The following is a 20368-nucleotide window of genomic DNA, read 5'->3' on the forward strand; positions in this document are numbered from 1 at the left end:
ATTTACAAATAAATTTCTTCTTTATAAATGTAAATATCTCTTTCAGAAAATTAACTGCTATTCAGTTATCAGAGATTTTCCTGTCTGCTGTTTCTTAAAATTAAGCAGTTCAAGATAATTCTCCTGCCAAAGAGGCATATTTGGGGGTGGCAGATTCTTTCCCCCTTCACATCAATCAATATGAACTTAAAAATTTTACGGAAAACTCCTGGCTTGTCAAAAAGAAAAAGCTGTTTTATGTACCAAGAGGATCTTTCAACTTAATCCAGCCCTAAGACTGTTCCTACAGAGATGCTCCAAGCTGTTGTTATAGTCTTTTTTAGAAAGTGCTTCCTGAGCTAGTTTTGTTTTATTTTTATTTTTTAAATATAAGATCTTCTGACAAAATCTGGCACCCAAGATTTACCCACTTTGCTCATCTAGGTCCTTTTCCAGTCTGTCTGTCAACAGAGTCCCTATACCACATGGCATCTAAAGGTTCTTCTTTCTCAAAATCCCTAGGTTCTAAAGACAGGCATTATCTTTTCCCACTCCTCACTTCAGTTCTTTTCTCTCTTTGTGACTTGGTTGGCTCAAACAATTAATAGGTGTATTGAATTGATTTTTACATTTACTAGTCTTTGCTCTTTCTAACTTTTTGAAAAAATATATATGTTTCAAGTTTTTGTTTTTATTTTATTTATTTATGGCTGCACTGGGTCTTCATTGGTTTGTGCAGGCTTTTGCTAGTTGCAGCAAGTGGATGCTGCTGTTTGAGTGGGGGTTAGTCTTCCTTGCAGTGTGCGGGCTTCTCCCTGAGGTGTTTTTTCTTGTTGCAGGGCACAGGCTGTAGGTGTGCCGGGTTCAGAAGTGTAGCATATGGGCTTAGTTACTCCACAGCATGTGGACTCTTCCTGGACCAGGGATAAAACCCATGTCCCCTGTATTGGCAGGTAGATTCCTATCCACTGCACCATCAGGGATGTTTATCTCCTAACTTTTTGATATCAAAGGATATCCTATAGTAAAATCTTCTCCACATCTATTTTCTCCAAGAGCCATAAAACACTCCTACACCTTCCTGCTGTAAAAGCGTAACTGCTTTCTGGACATATAAAGATTCCCTTGGGTAAAAATCAAAATTGCTTTTATGATCTTAACTAAGAAACTAACAAGGGAAGAGAGGACAAGCTCTGAGCTAAAACAAGCAAACAAAATAAAACATCTGTTAACTTATGTCCCTGCTATTTCCCTTCCCCAAGTCTTCTTTGATGATCTATTACATAGTGATTTCAAGTGGTCATAGAACATTTACTCTATTTCTATATTTTCCATTTTTCATAGATTGGTCAAAGAACTCTGATCTTGTGGCTGCCTTGAGTCATGTTTCTGGTTACTAACTCCACTCAGGTCCCCTTCTACTTCATCCTCATGGGCATCCCTGGCTTTGAGGTCTTCCATACCTGGATTTCCATCCCATTCTGTTGTCTCTACACTATCTCTATCGTAGGCAACAGCATCATACTGGCTGTCATCAGGGCAGAGCCCTCTCTGCATGAACCCATGAACTTGTTTCTCTCCATGTTGGCCCTAACAGACCTGGGACTTACCCTCACCACTTGGCCTGCAGTCATGGGGATCCTCTGGTTCAATGCCTCAGAGATCAGCTTTGAGGCTTGCTTTATTCAATTCTTCTTCCTCCATGGATTCTCCTTTATGGAATCTTTAGTGCTGTTGGCCAGGTCCTTTGACCACTACGTGGCCATTTACCACCCCCTCCATTATTTCTCCATCCTCACCAGGAGGGCAATCTGCAGAATAGATCTAGCTATCATTTGCTGCTGTCTTCTGGCTGTTCTTCCTGCATTGTTCCTGTTGAAAAGGCTCCCCTTTTGTGGCTCCCCTCATCTCTCCCACTCCTACTGCCTCCATCAAGACATGATTCACCTGGTGTGTGCTGACACCACTACAAATAATTGGCATGAATTTGTTCTAGTTTTTCTCATTATGGTACTGGACCCTTTGCTCATTCTGCTGTCCTATGCACTCATCTTGAGAAGTGTCCTCAGAATTGCTCCCCAGGTTGAAAGCCCCCGGGCCCTCAATAACTGTCTGTCCCACATTTTAACTGTTTTCATCCTCTGTGTGCACTTGATAGGTGTGTCCATGACTCACCGCTTTGCCAAGCATTCCCTTCCAGTTGTACATGTCAGTATGGCCAATGTCTGCGTACTAGCACCTCCTGTGATGAACCCCATTATCTACAGTTTAAAGACAAACATATCTGTCGAGGGATTTTTCACCTCTTTACTTGTAAACAGTTGCAATAGAGTGCTGAGAAGTGATTTATTGATATTATTCCTTAAGAAAATCATTTGGGAAACTTGGAAAATTATGCTCCAAGTGTCCAGTCATGTATGAATCACAAAACAAGAATGGAAGTTAAATACAATGTTTCACTTTTTTTTTTTCTTTTCTTTCTTTTTTTTTTTTTTTTTTATTAGTTGGAGGCTAATTACTTCACAACATTGCAGTGGGTTTTGTCATACATTGATATGAATCAGCCATGGATTTACACGTATTCCCCATCCCGATCCCCGCTCCCACCTCCCTCTCCACCCGATTCCTCTGGGTCTTCCCAGTGCACCAGGCCGGAGCACTTGTCTCATGCATGCAGCCTGGGCTGGTGATCTGTTTCACCATAGATAGTATACATGCTGTTCTTTTGAAATATCCCACCCTCACATTCTCCCACAGAGTTCAAAAGTCTGTTCTGTATTTCTGTGTCTCTTTTTCTGTTTTGCATATAGGGTTATCGTTACCATCTTTCTAAATTCCATATATATGTGTTAGTATGCTGTAATGTTCTTTATCTTTCTGGCTTACTTCACTCTGTATAAGGGGCTCCAGCTTCATCCATCTCATTAGGACTGATTCAAATGAATTCTTTTTAACGGCTGAGTAATATTCCATGGTGTATATGTACCACAGCTTCCTTATCCATTCATCTGCTGATGGGCATCTGGGTTGCTTCCATGTCCTGGCTATTATAAACAGTGCTGCGATGAACATTGGGGTGCACGTGTCTCTTTCAGATCTGGTTTCCTCAGTGTGTATGCCCAGAAGTGGGATTGCTGGGTCATATGGCAGTTCCATTTCCAGTTTTTTAAGAAATCTCCACACTGTTCTCCATAGCGGCTGTACTAGTTTGCATTCCCACCAACAGTGTAAGAGGGTTCCCTTTTCTCCACACCCTCTCCAGCATTTATTGCTTGTAGACTTTTGGATAGCAGCCATCCTGACTGGCGTGTAATGGTACCTCATTGTGGTTTTGATTTGCATTTCTCTAATAATGAGTGATGTTGAGCATCTTTTCATGTGTTTGTTAGCCATCTGTATGTCTTCTTTGGAGAAATGTCTGTTTAGTTCTTTGGCCCATTTTCTGATTGGGTCATTTATTTTTCTGGAATTGAGCTGCAGGAGTTGCTTGTATATTTTTGAGATTAATCCTTTGTCTGTTTCTTCATTTGCTATTATTTTCTCCCAATCTGACGGCTGTCTTTTCACCTTGCTTATAGTTTCCTTTATAGTGCAAAAGCTTTTAAGTTTCATTAGGTCCCATTTGTTTAGTTTTGCTTTTATTTCCAATATTCTGGGAGGTGGATCATAGAGGATCTTGCTGTGATTTATGTCGGAGAGTGTTTTGCCTATGTTCTCCTCTAGGAGTTTTATAGTTTCTGGTCTTACATTTAGATCTTTAATCCATTTTGAGTTTACTTTTGTATATGGTGTTAGAAAGTGTTCTAGTTTCATTCTTTTGCAAGTGGTTGACCAGTTTTCCCAGCACCACTTGTTAAAGAGGTTGTCTTTTTTCCATTGTATATCCTTGCCTCTTTTGTCAAAGATAAGGTGTCCATAGGTTCGTGGATTTATCTCTGGGCTTTCTATTCTGTTCCATTGATCTATATTTCTGTCTTTGTGCCAGTACCATACTGTCTTGATGACTGTGGCTTTGTAGTAGAGTCTGAAGTCAGGCAGGTTGATTCCTCCAGTTCCATTCTTCTTTCTCAAGATTACTTTGGCTATTCGAGGCTTTTTGTATTTCCATACCAATTGTGAAATTATTTGTTCTAGTTCTGTGAAAAATACCGTTGGTAGCTTGATAGGGATTGCATTGAATCTATAGATTGCTTTGGGTAGAATAGCCATTTTGACAATATTGATTCTTCCAATCCATGAACACGGTATGTTTCTCCATCTGTTTGTGTCCTCTTTGATTTCTTTCATCAGTGTTTTATAGTTTTCTATGTATAGGTCTTTTGTTTCTTTAGGTAGATATACTCCTAAGTATTTTATTCTTTTTGTTGCAATGGTGAATGGTATTGTTTCCTTAATTTCTCTTTCTGTTTTTTCATTGTTAGTGTATAGGAATGCAAGGGATTTCTGTGTGTTAATGTTTCACTTCTTGAATTTGTAATTTAAACTAAGTTGAACCACCTATGTGTGGTATAACAGCTTGATTTAGACAAGATTTTTGCATACTAAATTCTTCAAAACTATAATTCTCAACTTTTTCTTTTTGCTTACATTTACTCATCATATTCTGTCCTTAATTCCACCTGGCTAATACTATTCTTCTTGTTTTTCAGTTGTCTGACTCTTTGTGACCCCATAGACTGCAGTACACCAGGCTTCCCTGTCCTTCACCAGTGCCCGGAGCTTGCTAAACCCATTTTCATTAAGTCAGTGATGCCATCCAACCATCTCATCTTCTGTCATCCCCTTCTCCTCCTGCCTTCAATCTTTCCTAACATCAGGGTGTTTTTCACTGAGTTGCTCCTCTCATCAGGTAGCCAAAATATTGGAGCTTCAGCATTAGCAATAGTCTCTCTAATGAATATTCAGAATTGATTTCCTTTAGGATTGACTAGTTTGATCTCCTTGCAGGCCAAGGGACTCTCAAGAGTCTTCTCCAACACCACAGTTTGAAAGCATCAATTCTTCAGTGCTCAGCTTTCTTTATAGTCCAAATCTCCATCCACACATGACTACTGGAAAAGCCATAGCTTTGACTAGACAGACCTTTGTTGGCAAACTAACATCTCTGCTTTTGAATATGCTGTCTAGCTTGGTCATAGCTTTTTTCCAAGGAGCAAGAGTCTTTTAATTTCATGGCTGCAATCACCATCCACAGTGATTTTGGAGCCCAAGAAACTAAAGTCTGCCATTGTTTCTATTGTTTCCCATCTACATGTCATGAAGTGATGGAACCGGATGCCATGATCTTAGTTTTCTGAATGTTGAGTTTTAAGCCAACTTTTTCACTCTCCTCTTTCACTTTCATCAAGAGGCTGTTTAGTTCCTCTTCACTTTCTGCCATAGGGTGATATCATCTGTATATCTGAGGTTATTGCTGTTTTTCCCAGCAATCTTGACTGCATTTTGTGCTTCATCCAGCCCTGCATTTCATAGGATGTACTCTGTATATAAGTTAAATAAGCAGGGTGACAATATACAGCCTTAACATACTCCTTTCCCAATTTTGAATCAGTCTATTGTTCCTTGTTTGGTTCTAACTGTTGCTTCTTGACCTGCATACAGATTTCTGAGAAGGCAGGTCAGGTAGTCTGTATTCCCACCTCTTGAAGAATTTTCCACAGGTCTTAAACTATTTAAGAGCCGTAGAATACTGTTGATACTATTCTTATCTGTTAATTATTGTTAATTCTTGGCATCCCTGATTATAACCACAGCATCTTCTTCAGGCTTAATCACATAGATTTTGACTTCATCATCTTCTGCTCTCTCTGGATCAAAAGACTCATTTTAATTACCAAGGAGGAAGAAATTCTCCTCTTCCCTTCAGGTTCTTATCATTGGTGTAAAAATTAAATTGATATGAGACATATTATCAGGTAAAAATCACATGGAAGTTTAATTACATGTATGGGAGAGATCAGGAAAACTGAGCAACTCTTTGAAGTGGCCAAAGCCCTGAACTTAAATGCCATCCTCAGCTAAAGATGAAAGAGAATTTTGAGAGTAGGAAAAGTCAAATATAGAAGATTACCAGAAAAAGCACAGTTAGTAAGGTTGTGATTGTGATTGTTATGGGGATTTAAGTCATTGCCTTCTGCATTGACAAGAGTTTCTGGTTATTTTGGTCATTCTTAGCTAGGGAGATACTTTTACAAATGAAGCTTTCTCTTATAAATGTAAATGTTTCTTACAAAATGGGAACTTCTACTTGGCTTTCAGAATTTCCCTCATGCCTGTTGTTTCTTAGAAAATTGTATGCCAAAGAGACATATTATGGCATGGTAAATTCTGCTCCTTTACTATACATGCAGTTGACCCTTGAACAACACAAGTCTTAGTTGCATGGATCTACTTATTCATGAAATTGTTTCAGTAAATACATATAATAGTAGTACATGATCCAGGATTGGTTGAATCTATGGATAGGGAACTGAGGATATGTAGAGATGACTTAAAGTTATACATGGATTTTAACTGCATAGTGGATGATGCCCCTAAATCCCATGTTGTTCAAGGCTTAATAGTATATTGTACAGATCTAACACGAAAAAGAACTAGCTAGGAAGTGATCAAACAGTATAAAATATTGCTCAGTTCTATAATTGAATGATTTTGTATTATATTGGATTATTTAATAATAATCAAATCCCTCATTACCAAGCAACTAGTTTTAAATTCATGCAAAGCTGTTGCTAGCCTAGTAATATATATAGCACTTTGTGCTTGCCTTCTCTTTTTCCATACTTTTATCTTTTCCCTCTTTCATTTTCACTGCCTTCAGATTGCTTCCTCCAATAAAGCATTAGCCCATAGATTTTTCTCAAGTTTTGTTTTCTAAAACTTTCTCTTATTTTGGGTTCTATCATCCAATTGCACTTTGTGAGGAGCTTGTACATCAGCCTAAAATTGTAATTATTTATTATTGCATTTGTGTTTTTAAAATTTGCCTTCCTTGTTAAAATATAAGTACCATAGAAACAAAGAATATTTGCGGTGGTAGATCCTTGGTAACCAGTACTTATTAAAATATAGGGGCTTTCTGTTAAATAAATAAATGAATGAATAATTTTCATTGACTAATTAAATAACTAAAGTAGAATGGATGTTTTCTGTCATTAAATCTCAATGCCCAATGATGGAACAGCAACATATCAAGAAATGTGCCCCTCTGGAGATTTGAGTTTAATTTTCTCTAAAAATGACACTGACCTGATCTTCCTGCCACTTCAGTCTGTATAGATAACATATGTGTTTCTGCCTCACTTTTCTGAAGCAGTTCCTGCCTTGGCTTGTTAGTAGAAGACGTAGATGTGTTCTTCAACTATGTGATGTCTCATAGCATTAATAATCCAAACTCTGAAATTTAGGATTTACTTAAAAGATTGAGACTGTCAGTGATAGAAATAATAAGTATGAAAAGGCAAAAAGATAAGATACTGAAAGATGAACTCCCCAGGTTGGTAGGTGCCCAATATGATCCTGAAGATCAGTGGAGAAATAACTCCAGAAAGAATGAAGAGACAGAGCCAAAACAACACCCAGCTGTGGATGTGACTGGTGATGAAAGTAACGTCAAACGCTGTAAAAAGCAATACTGCATAGGAACCTGGAATGTTAAGTCCATGAATCAAAGCAAATTGGAAGTAGTCAAACAGGAGATGGCAAGAGTGAACATCAACATTTTAGGAATCAGTGAACTGAAATGGACTGGAAAGGGTGAATTTAATTCAGATGACCATGATATCTACTACTGTGGGCAAGAATCCCTTAGAAGAAATTCAGTAGCCCTCATAGTCAACAAAAGAGTCTGAAATGCAATACTTGGATGCAATCTCAAAAATGACAGTATGATCTCTATTCGCTTCCAAGGCAAACCACTCAATATCACAGTAATCCAAGTCTATGCCCCGACCAGTAATGCTGAAGAAGTTGAAGTTGAATGGTTCTATGAAGACCTACTAGACCTTCTAGAACTAACACCCAAAAAAGATGTCCTTTTCATCGTAGGGGACCAGAATGCAAAAGTAGGAAGTCAAGAGATACCTGGAGTAACAGACAAACTTGGCCTTGGAGTACAAAACAAAGCAGGTCAAAGGCTAACAGACTTTTGCCAAAAGAACGCACTGGTCATAGAAAACACCCTTTTCCAATAACACAAGAGAAGACCCTACACAAGGACATCACTAGATGATCAATACTGAAATCAGATTAATTATACTCTATGCAGCCAAAGATGGAGAAGCTCTATACAGTCAGCAAAAACAAGACTGGGAGCTGACAATGGCTCAGAACCTGAACTCCTTTTTGCAAGATTCAAACTTAAAGAAAGTAGGGAAAACTACCAGACCATTCATGTATGACCTAAATCAAATCCCTTATGATTATACAGTAGAAGTGACAAATAGATTCAAGGGATTAAATCTGATAGAGTGTCTGAAGAACTATGGACAGAGGTTCATGACATTTACAGGAGGCAGTGATCAAGACCATCCCCAAGAAAAAGAAATGCAAAAAGGCAAAATGGTTGCCTAAAGAGGCTTTACAAATAGCTCAGAAAAGACATAGAAGGCAAAGGAGAAAAGGAAGGATATACCCTTTTGAATGCAGAGTTCCCAAGAATAGCAAGGAGAGATAAGAACGCCTTCCTCAGTGATCAATGCAAAGAAATAGAGGAAAACAACAGAATGGGAAAGACTAGAGATCTCTTCAAGAAAATTAGATATACCAAGGGAACATTTCATGCAATGATGGGCACAATAAGGACAGAAATGGTATGGACCTAACAGAAGTAGAAGATATTAAGAAGAGGTGGCAAGAATACACAGAAGAACTATACAAAAAAAGATCTTCATGACCCAGATAACCATGATGGTGTGATCATTCACTTAGAGCCAGACATCCTGGAATGTGAAGTCAAGTGGCCCTTAGGAAGCATCACTATGAAAAAAGCTAGTGGAGGTGATGGAATTCCAGTTGAGCTATTTCAAATCCTAAAAGATGATGCTGTGAAAGTGCTGCACTCAATATGTCAGCAAATTTGGAAAACTCATCTGTGGCCACAGGACTGGAAAAGGTCAGTTTTCATTCCAATCCCAAAGAAAGGCAATGCCAAAGAATGCTCAAACTACCATACAATTGCACTCATCTCTCATGGTATCAAAGTAATGCTCAAAATCCTCCAACCCAGGCTTCAACAGTACATAGACTGTGAACTTCCAGATGTTCAAGCTGGATTTAGAAAAGGCCGAGGAACCAGAGATCAAATTGCCAACATCCGCTGGATCATTGAAAAAGCAAGAGAGTTCCAGAAAAACATCTACTTTTGCTTTATTTTTATGCCAAAGCTTTTGACTGTGTGGATCACAATGAACTTTGGAAAAGTCTTAAAGAGATAGGAATACCAGACCACCTGACGTACCTTCTGAGAAATCTGTATGCAGGTCAAGAAGCAAGAGTTAGAACTGAACATGGAACAACAGACTGGTTCCAAATCAGGAAAGGAGTACATCAAGGCTATATATTGTCACCCTGCTTATTTAACTTATGTGCAGAGCACATCAGGAGAAATGCTGGGCTGGATGAAGCACTAGCTGGAATCAAGATTGTCGGGGGAAATATCAGTAACCTCAGAAATGCAGATGACACCACCCTTATGGCAGAAAGTGAGGAAGAACTTAAGAGCCTTTTGACGAAAGTGAAAGAGGAGAGTGAAAAAGTTGGCTTAAAACTCAACATTCAGAAAACTAAAATCAATGCATCCGGTCCCATCACTTCATGACATGTAGATGGGGAAACAATAGAAACAGTGACAGACTTTATTTTTTGGGGGGCGGGGGTCCAAAATCACTGCAGATGGTGACTGCAGCCATGAAATTAAAAGACATTTGCTCTTTGGAAGAAAAGCTAGGATCAACCTAGACAGCAAATTCAAAAGCAGAGACATTACTTTGCCAACAAAGGTCTGTCTAGTCAAAGCTATGGTTTTTCCAGTAGTCATGTATGGATGTGAGAGTTGGACTATAAAGGAAGCTGAGCACTGAAGAATTGATGCTTTTGAACTGTGGTGTTGGAGAAGACTCTTGAGAGACCCCTGCACTGCAAGGAGATCCTACCAGTCCATCCTAAATGAGATCAGTCCTGGGTGTTCATTAGAAGGACTGATGCTGAAGCTGAAACTCCAATACTTTGGCCACCTGATATGAGTAACTGACTCATTTGAAAGGCTTCGATGCTGGGTAAGATTGAAGGCAGGAGAAGAAGGGGATTACAGCAGATGAGATTGTTGGATGGCATCACCTACTCAATAGGCATGAGTTTGAGTAAGCTCTGGGAGCTTGGTGATGAACAGGGAAATCTGGTGTGCTGCAGTACACAGGTTAGCAAAGAGTCAGACACAACTGAGCGACTGAACTGAACTGAATGATTATTGTCATGGTTGCTTTTAAGTCACAATTTGGTAGCCTGTAGCATTTTGTTCTTAAATATTTTCTGTTTTTCTCCAAGAATCACCTGTAAATTCTCTACAAGCCACAAGGTGGCAGGAGTGGTTTATGGAAATGCTGACTCAGCTGGGGCCATCCAGGAGCCACTGAAGGAAGAACTTGCAGATCAGATACAAGGAGGGTTGGAGATAGGTGAGAAAGTAAGGTCCTTTCCCCCACTTCTTTTTCCCGATGGGAGATGCTTAAAATAAAAAAAAGGCCCTTTTCTTTCCATTGTTGACAGCAAAGATAACAAGTACATCACTAAAACCTTGGACTTCTTTTGGGGTCTTAGTCTACATTCACTTTAACCCAAGAATGCACAAGCCAGCATTGCTCTTAGTGTAGCAAGATGGAAACAGCCCCACACAACTCCTGCCTCCAACCAGCAAGACTGCATGTTTGAGTATTTTTATATACGTGTATATAAGTGTGAAGAAAAAAGGGCAGAGGGATTAAAAGAAGGAATTCTCTCTAAGGAAGTTATGAAGGTAGAAGTGAGAGGTCTTTCAATTTATTTTTAATGTGTATGAAGTGTATCTATTATGTTATATTTGTATCATAGAACTATTTAAAGTATTCTTGGAAATTTTAAAAGATTCAATTATTTACTGGTTACATGATCTTAAAGATTTTCTCAAATTACCAGATTTTTTAAGTAAAAATAAGATGTAAAAAATCTTTTTTAAATAGTGATTCTAATAGTGCTACGTGTGGCTCATAGTGGCTGCTAAAATACCAAGGCTCATGGACTTCTAATTATTAATCATTCTGTGCCTACCATCCCACACATAAGCACTCACATCTCTCATGCTGGCCTCATAGTGCTAGATAATAAGCAGATGCTTAAGTTACATTTGTGAATGAATGAATGTGCATATGTGTGCTGTCTCTTCATTTGTGTTGGATTCATTGTGACCCCATGGACTGTAGCCCTCCAGGCTCTTTTGTCTGTGGGATTCTCCAGGCAAAAATACTTGAGTGGGTTGCTATGCCCTGAATACCTACCTTTAAAAACTTCATCCTCCCTATATGTCTAATCCTAGATCCTGGTCATATAGCTATATATATATATATATATATATATATATATATTGATATCCAAATATTCTACCACAGATTCTACTTCAAAGTCACTTAACAAATGTTGATAAATGAGTGTCTGTCTAATCTGGTCCACATAACTGACCCATGAGCCATGACAAATTTTCCAGGCTTTTTGGAAGAAGTCTATATGCTAGATATGTGAGGAGCACAAGGAAGATAGAAGTTTTTGAGAAGACAAAAAAAAAAAAGTGTTTCTTCCAACATCGTCAGAAGAGAGTTCCTCTGATTCCTCATGAAAACATGCAAATTCAACATTCTACTCTCAGGAACACTTTGGCCTACAGAAGAAAGCCACCACTAGATCTGTAATCTTGGTTCTTCCTTTTCTAAGCATTAACAGCTTAAATCACTCAGTGTCTGGGAACCTCAAAAATCTTCTCATAGGGGCTTCTCTAGTAGTCCAGTGGATGAGACTCTGTGCTCTCAATGCAAAGGAACCAGGTTTGATCCCCTGATGAGGTACTAGATCCCACATGCTGCAACTAAGACTTTGTATGCTGCAACTAAAGATCCCACATGCTCCAAGGGAGATTGAAGATCCCATGTGCTGCTGCTTAGACCCAGTGCAGCCAAATAAATAAATAAACATTAAAAAAAAAATCTTCTGATAAATTGAACTAAAACCTCCATCAGGTCCTATTTTCTCACAGGGTCCTTATAAAAATAGAATGCAAGTCTTTCCATTAAAATATATCACTTACTATCAAGAATTGTACTTATAATCAAGTTTTGAAAAAGTCTTGGCTTCTTTGACAGATCAGACCAGGTGTCTCTTCATCCTGAATATCAAATGATCCCATTTTCACAAAATTTCTAGTAATAGTAATAATAATAACTAAAACATCTATAACATTTACTATGAGCCAGGAATGATTAGGTGCATTACATATATTAGTGTATTTAATCATTAAAGCAATCCGACACATCAAAGAGACCAAACAGATTAAATGATTTGCTGGAGTGCACAACCAGAAAGTGAAAACTGGCATTCTAAACCATACCAATTGATTTCAAAACTATTGCACCAGCTTAGTCAATCCTATAGGAAATCAGTCCTGGATACTCATTGGAAGGACTGACACTGAAGCTGAAGCTCCAGTATTTTGGCCACCTGATAACAACGAGCCAACTCATTAGAAAAGACCCTGATGATGGAAAGATTGAAGGCAGGAGGAGAAGGGGATGACAGACGGCAAGATGGTTGGATGGCATCATCAGTTCACTGGACATGAGTTTGAGCAAGCTTCAGGAGATGGTGAAGGACAGGGAAGCCTGGCGTGCTGCAGTCCATGGGGTTGCAAAGAGTTGGACATGGCTGGGTGACTGAATGACAACAAATGTATATGCTCAGTCACTCAGTCATGTCTGACTCTTTGTGGCCCCATGGACTGTAGCCCACCACCATGGAGAGAGCCCACCTCTTTCCATGAAATTTTCCAGGCCAGAATACTAGAGTGGGGTGCCATTTCCTACTCCAGGGGATCTTCTCGACCCAGGGATCAAACCCAAGTCTCTTGTGTCTCCTACACTGGCAGGCAGATTCTTTACTATTAGCATCAACTAGGAAGCATATGTATGGAGAACCATGAAAGGATACATTTTCAAAAGCCAGAGAGGTCATAACTGGACTGGGGCTTCCCAGATGGCACTAGTGTTAAAGACATCACCTGCCAATGCAGGAGACATAACAGACTTGGGTTTCATCCCTAGGTTGGGAAGATCCCCTGGAGGAGGGTATGGTAACCCACTCCAATATTCTTGCCTGGAGAATCCCATGGACAGAGGAACCTGGTGGGCTACAGTCCATAGGGTCACAAAGAGTAGGATACGACTGAGACAACTTAGCACACACACACATATAACTGGATTATCCATTCTGAGCCATATTAATGCTTGAAGAGGCACCAAATCTGAGCAAGCTGGGGCTCCACAGAAGCAAAGAGCCAAGTGAAGCTTGAATTACTTATAGATATCATTGGAAGAGGGAGTAGTTTTGCTTTGGTAGAAGTAAAACTTTGAAGAATGTCTGACTCTTTACTAACTGCTGAGTCAGGTCTGGCAAGTGCTTCATCCGGATCAAGATTTGGATATGAGGCATGAGATAATGAGAACAGATACAGGAATAATGCTTAAGGAAAAGAATACATTAGACAAGTCCATTCACAATTCCTGCTCTGCAAATAGGTTCATCTGTACCATTTTTTAGATTCTACACATATGTATTAATATATGATATTTGTTTTCCTTTTTCAGACTTACTTAGTTATATATGTCAGACTCTAGGTGCATCCACATCTCTGCAATTTCATTCCTTCTTATGACTGAATAATATTCCATTGTATATATGTACTACATCTTCTTTCTCAAGGAGTGGGGAAGGGGAAGTAAGATGAATTTGGAGGGTAGCGTTGACATATATATGCTACCATGTGTAAAAAATATAGCTAGTGGGACCTGCTGTATAGCACAGGGAACTCAGCTTCCTAGATGGATGAGATGGGGAGGGGGGATGTGAGAGGGAGGTCCAAGCAGGAGGGGATATATGTATACATATAATTGACTGGCTTCATTGTACAGCAGAAACTAACATAATATTGTAAACTATACTCCAATAAAAAATTATGGTAGCACTGAAAACTGTATTGATAGAATGTAAAAGGACAGATAATATTAAAAAAAGAATACATTTGAATGTATATATTTTGCTAGTGTCTCTGTTGTGATGAACCAGGGAATCAGAAACATGATTTTTCATTTTAACTTCAAAAACCTCTGTCTAAAGTGGCTTTATTCCAGTTAAAAATGAAATGACTAAAACTCAGTAGTTAAAGGACTTTGGAAGTTCCCATGGCAGTGTTCATCATAGTTTCTCTGCCATCTGAACCACATTGAGACCTCAGAGACTATTCTTTCCCCCTTTCCTAGAGTCTTTCCTTCTGGGTCATTCACTGTAGAGGGAGGGGGAGTATTTGCAAAGCGTGGGAGGGAAGTGGTTAGAGACCATAAGGTCTGTGCCTAAGAGATAAGACCCCAAGTGCTGGAAGGAGCTTGAAGTTTGGGCCTGTGTCGCTTGGCTCAGATAACAGCCCCACCTCAACCCTCCTAACCTTGCATGCACAGGAACTCCTTGTGGGACTGGATAGGGGTTAGTCACCGGTGAAGAGTTGTTTTCTTGAATTTAAAATTTTATCCCAGAGATTTCAAGTCCCAGAGGAACACCCTGATTTCCTTTCTTCCTTTAGCATCCTACTGACAGAGAGACCTTCCCCTAGACTCCTTTCTGAGCCTCATTTCAGTTTTCTAGCCATTTCTCCTTTGTCTTCTGTACTCCTTTCACTCATTTTCCTTTCCATTTATTCCACTGACATTTACCACCCAAGGCCTATTCTGGCTTCTTCACTCACTGCTTATCTTGCCCATTTGGGCTCATCACTAAGGCACCTAAACTTTAGCATCATCACAGAGCTGGACAAGCAATGTACATCCCCAAGGGGTTCTTGAGTAATCAACTGCCCCACGGTCGTGCCTCTCCACAAGGTGGTAGATTGATTCTAAGCGCCCCTCTAATTAGCTCCTTGCAGTGCTTCAGTTTGTATGTTTCCCAGAGCAGGGGATGGTGCTAGTACTCCCCTCTCCATCCTGCATTCATGTGTCCTATGGCCACCTTCAGACTGCTCAGACTCCCCCAGAGAGGCAGGCAGAGGTCCTCTATGAATGGTTAGGGACATAAACTTAATCCTGTCATCAAGTCAACACACATAGAGCACCTATGTGGTGAAACAAGTAGGTCTCTGCACCCATCTATAGAGGGCTTAACTGGATTAAATCATATATACTGTCTAGGTGTTCTCAAGCCACACTATCATTCTGAGGCTGTGTCCTTGAGGCAGCTTCTAGTAGAGGGCACAGTCCAAGTACAGGGAAAAGGCGCCTCTGATTGCCCAGGTCCGGCTCACCAGTCACCTGGTGGTCACTTCCACTCTTCCTAAACCCTTGCATAATCCTATCATTTCATCCTCTATGTCTGTTCACAAGAACATGTTTTTGGTTCACTTTAAAACTTGTTATTTTAGTCATAGGTCCTGGCTCTTCAACTGGTCATAGAATCATGAATCTACTCTCCTTAAGCCTAGACTGAGAAAAAAATCAACTTTGATTGATATTTGGAGCTAGAAAAGGTCATTTTTTTCTTCTACTTATCAGCATTGCCTCCATCCTCTCTTTTTCTCCCCACTTTACACATATAACCAGCTCTGTCTCCAGTCAAGTAATGTTGTTGGTAAAAATAATAATAGAATTATTATTTTATGTATGTTATGTATCTGCTATGTTTTATATATATATATATATATATATATATATATATATATATACACATACACTGGTAAGTCAGTAGGTAAAGAATCCACCTGTAATGATGGATATTGTCTGCAAAGTGGGAGACCTGGGTTCAATCCCTGAGTCAGGAAAATCCCCTGGAGAAGGAAATGGCTACCCAATCCAGTATTCTTGCCTAATCCTAACCCTAACCCTAATTTTTCTATGGAAATCCCGTGGAGAGAGGAGCCTGATGGACTACAGTCCATAGGGTGGCAGGAGTCTGGCACGAATTAGTGACTAAACCACCACTACCACATATATTAACAGTGATAATAATAATATTTAATAAATGTTTTTTAAAATTTTAACTGAACAGACTTAGATATAATTAGATGTACTTTCCCTAGAGTTGTCATTTTAAACTGAGGAGAGTAAGTCTTTTTGCTTCACTTAGTGCAATTTTCTAGAAACTAGTTCCATATAAGAAAACTTTCAGCAACTAGTTCCACATAAGAAAAAAAATACTGGATACATGTCTGGAGTTGAACGAGTTTTTGCTAGGTATATCAAAACCTGTACATACAAAACATATTAAAAAATAATGAGCTTTGATTTAACTACTGGTGGCCCATACTGTAAATCCAAGAATCAAAAATTGGGTACCTTAGGTTCATTCAACAGAATGAGTTATTTGCAAAAACAGCAAAGATCAGTTGGACAATTGAGATACATGTTTAATATATGTATATTATATAATATGCAATTCAGCTACAAATGGATAGTGTGATATGATCCTCTAAACAGCATAGAGGTTGGTTATATTAACTTGGTTTTCCTTAGTTGCTCCCATTAATGAAGCTGTCAGCTTGCCCAGGTTCCCTGAATTATTCTTCAGAGAACAGTGAGTCAAAGTTATACTCTAGAATGAAGCAGAGAGAAAAAGCGAATTATACCAGTCTGGATCCGCTTGGTTTTAATGCTGTAGATGACAGGATTCATAAAAGGTGGGAAAAGGAAGTAGATATGGCTCACCGTGATGTGGACCACATGAGGAGCATGTCTCCAAACCTATGAATAAATATCAGACCAACGACAGTGAAATAGAACACCAGGATGCAGCAGATGTGTTGAGGTCCTTGGCCCTTTCTTCTCCAGAAGCAGTGCCCATGACAGTCTTGAGGATCAAAATGTAGAAGAAAAAGATGACAAGGAAGTCCAATAAGACCATTGCGAATACAACCACAACAGGATAGAGACGACTGAAGATGATATTGGCACACAGTAGATTGATGACATCTTGGTGTAGACAGAAAGTATGAGAGAGTACATGGGATCAACAATAGGGGAACCAGGGAAGGCAAAGAATTATTGGTGTAATTGACAGACTGGCCCTTGTCAATGCCCCCATCCCAATCTCTATTACCCCGCTGTTGGTCAGGATGGAAGTATATCTCAAGGGGTTGCAGATGGCAATGAAGCCGTCATAGGCCATGGCAAGAAAAACATCAGACTCTATGATAGAAAGAGTATGAATAAAGTAGGCCTGGGAATGAATAAGCAGGCCGTGTGGCTAATCTCTCTGTGATTCAACCACAGGATGCCCAAAACTTTGGGCATCATGGTCAGTGTCACTCCACGGTTGGTGGCTGCCAACATAGCTAAGAAATACTACATGGGCTCATGTAGGTTATGATAATCCCTAAAGAGAAAGAGAAGGGTTCCACTACCAAGAAGTATGGAGATATAAACCACCAACAAAGGAATGGAGATCCAGTGATGTGCCTTCTCCATACCTGGGAAGCCAGTTAGCAGAAACAGAGAAGCAGTGGTGTTGAGCACCATCTTCCCCCATGAAGTCCACTTCCTACCTGCCCAGAGCCTCACCTCCAGCCTCTTCCACATTCACTTTGCCCCACAGGCCAGTGATAGCAGCCTTCTCCTCGGCAGTAAAATGCACCATAATGTCAAGTCGTGGAGCTTACAGGTGATCACAGAAGCATCAGAAGCAAGTCTGTTCTGCTGTGGGATGCTGTGGCCTTTTATTCTTTACTGCTGAACTTCTGTCCCCTTGCTCCCCTTGTCTTAGAAATCATTGGTCAAGGTTAGGCTGTGTCCCTCAAGGGTGGAGTCAGGTCAGCTGATGGTCAGAAAGGAAGATGTATATTGAGTGTGTGATAACATGTTGGTTCCTGAGACATCCTTCCTTTGTTAGGTCCTCCTCCATCCTCAACACTATTTTCCACTCATTCCCCGTTTTTACCCTCTGTTCTTCCCATGTCATCCTCCACAGTGGCACCCATCTCTCCCATTCTCCTTCACCCGGAATGATCCATGGAGTGTAGCTAAGCACCAGACAAGGAAGGAGTTCTATTCAAACCATTTTAGTATTGTTTAAGGATGGTGACAAGGCCAAAAACATACTCAAAATAAAAAATACAAATGGAGACAAGAAACTCAATCAGCTCTAGCTCTCTTGAGGAGTGGATTATAGCCAAACTCTGGATTTTAGTTTTCCAGGGATGAAAAAAAACAAAACAAAATACACCTATATGGTTACTTCAGGAAGCTGGGTGGAAATGCAAGGGATCTACAATAGAACTAAGAGCTCAATCCCAAATTAAAATATACAAAGGTTATTTCATAGAGAGAACAGGCAGAATAAGCTTACATCCTGTGCTTCCAGGGAACTCTGTCCATTTCTCTGTGACAACAAGGGAAACTGTCTACTCTGGAGACATTGCCCTGAGTGTTCTCCTTGATTTTCTCTACTTATTTATACCAGCGAGGCAGGTAAGAAGTCTGAAATTGTTTAAAACCATGACTTGTGATCACACTGAGGAATACATGAATTGATATGAGAAGCTAGGAGTTGAAGTATATTTGATGTTTGTTGAAGTCATTAGTGATGGAGACTTCAAAATTCTCTAGTGTGCTTGTTTTGTTTTGAATTTTGATGTCCCTGTTGGCTGTAGGCTTCCCTAAGAACACATCATCATGAAATAAAGTATGCAACTTTTTCAGCTGCAATCCACTGTTATTATACTGGAGTCATGTTGATATGATGGTAAGGAATGGTGGGGGGTAAGCAGTCTATAATTGTATAATTAGAAAGTCAGCCTTTAGTGGATCAGTTTTCCTGTTTTGCATATAAGCTCATTTGTATCATCTTTTGGGGGGCTTCCCTGGTGGCTCAGTAGTAAAGAATCCAACTGTCACTGCAGGAGACATGAGGGGATCAGGAAAATTCCCTGAAGAAGGAGATGATTACCCACTCCAGTGTTCTTGCCTGGGAAATCCCATGGACAGAGGAGCCTGGTGGGCTATAGTCCATAGGGTTGCAAAAGAGTCAGATAACTTAGTGAGTAAACTACAATAATACACACACACATCTTCTTTATCCATTCATCTGTTGATGGACATTTACATTGCTTACATGTCTTGTCTATTGTAAATAATACTACTTCAAACATAGGGGTGCATGTATCTTTTTGAATTATGTTTGATATATTAATCAGTAGACTTAGCACTCTTGGTTTCCAAGGAAAATTTCTATAGATACACACTTTGAGGACAATGACTCTTTCCTTAGACCTTGGGTATGAGGATCAGACATTGTCAAAGTCCAGGGAGTAAGAACCAGACCCCATAAGACCAAGAGTTTGGGAAACAAATCCCACCTGCAACAGACAGTATGAGTACTTCCCATTCTCCTTCCAGAATGTGGACACCAGTCTTCTCTTAATTTCAGAATGTAGAGTTGGGCCCTCTTCTTCTCCCTCATACCCACTTCAGGTACATCCTTCTCTAGAAACAGCCTTGGGGAACAGACCTGGCTTCCCTCCAGGGATCTGGCCCATCTCTTGCCTTCTTATTACTAAACATTGTTGAAAAAGGTTCTAGGAAAGGTTATAGGGTTGAAAGAAAGCATATCTGTAGCTTAGTACAAGGCTTATGAATTCTGATTCTGAAGTTATGTAGCCTAAATAAAGTTTCATTTTTACTTAGGTGCTTGTTTATTCAAGCTCAATTATCTCAGCTACCCGTTTTTAAATATTTCAGTTATTTCTCCTATGAAATACCATAATTGTCTCTTTTTCCCAGATGAAAAACCCAAAGTTTAAAGAGATAAGTGATATGATTATCCATGATACATCAGAAAGATTAAATGGTCAGAAAAAACTAAGATTATTTGTTTATTGGCTATAAATTAAAATTAATAAAATAAAAATGTTATTTCTAAAGGTATTTAAATAAAAGGACTTTTTAAAAGAAATTCCAAAATTTGATAAAGAATAGCTCTTGCCTTTTAGGGAATTTTGTAGCATTTGTATTGGTAAACTTTTTGCAGGATGCTAAGAAGTAGAAGATGCTGCTTTTGAGCATTTTTTTTTAGCATTTAGCATTTTATTAGCTAAATTTTATTAGCTAAAACTTTCTAGCTA

The 20368-nt window shown here is 39.4% G+C and overlaps 1 protein-coding gene and 1 pseudogene across 1 annotated transcript; one reads left to right on the forward strand and one right to left on the reverse strand.

The window, feature by feature from the left end:
- The first annotated feature begins 1362 nt into the window (after window positions 1-1362).
- On the forward strand, window positions 1363-2400 carry LOC122702154 (olfactory receptor 51Q1-like). The gene has a single exon (XM_043915652.1). It carries the CDS (start codon window positions 1363-1365, stop codon window positions 2398-2400), a length of 1038 nt encoding a protein of 345 aa, XP_043771587.1.
- Window positions 2401-16838: 14438 nt separating this feature from the next.
- LOC122702157 lies at window positions 16839-17768 on the reverse strand (annotated as a pseudogene).
- Window positions 17769-20368: the final 2600 nt, after the last annotated feature.

The sequence above is a fragment of the Cervus elaphus genome, chromosome 1 (assembly GCF_910594005.1).
Source record: "Cervus elaphus chromosome 1, mCerEla1.1, whole genome shotgun sequence".
In the NCBI taxonomy this organism is placed as follows: Eukaryota; Metazoa; Chordata; class Mammalia; order Artiodactyla; family Cervidae; genus Cervus; species Cervus elaphus.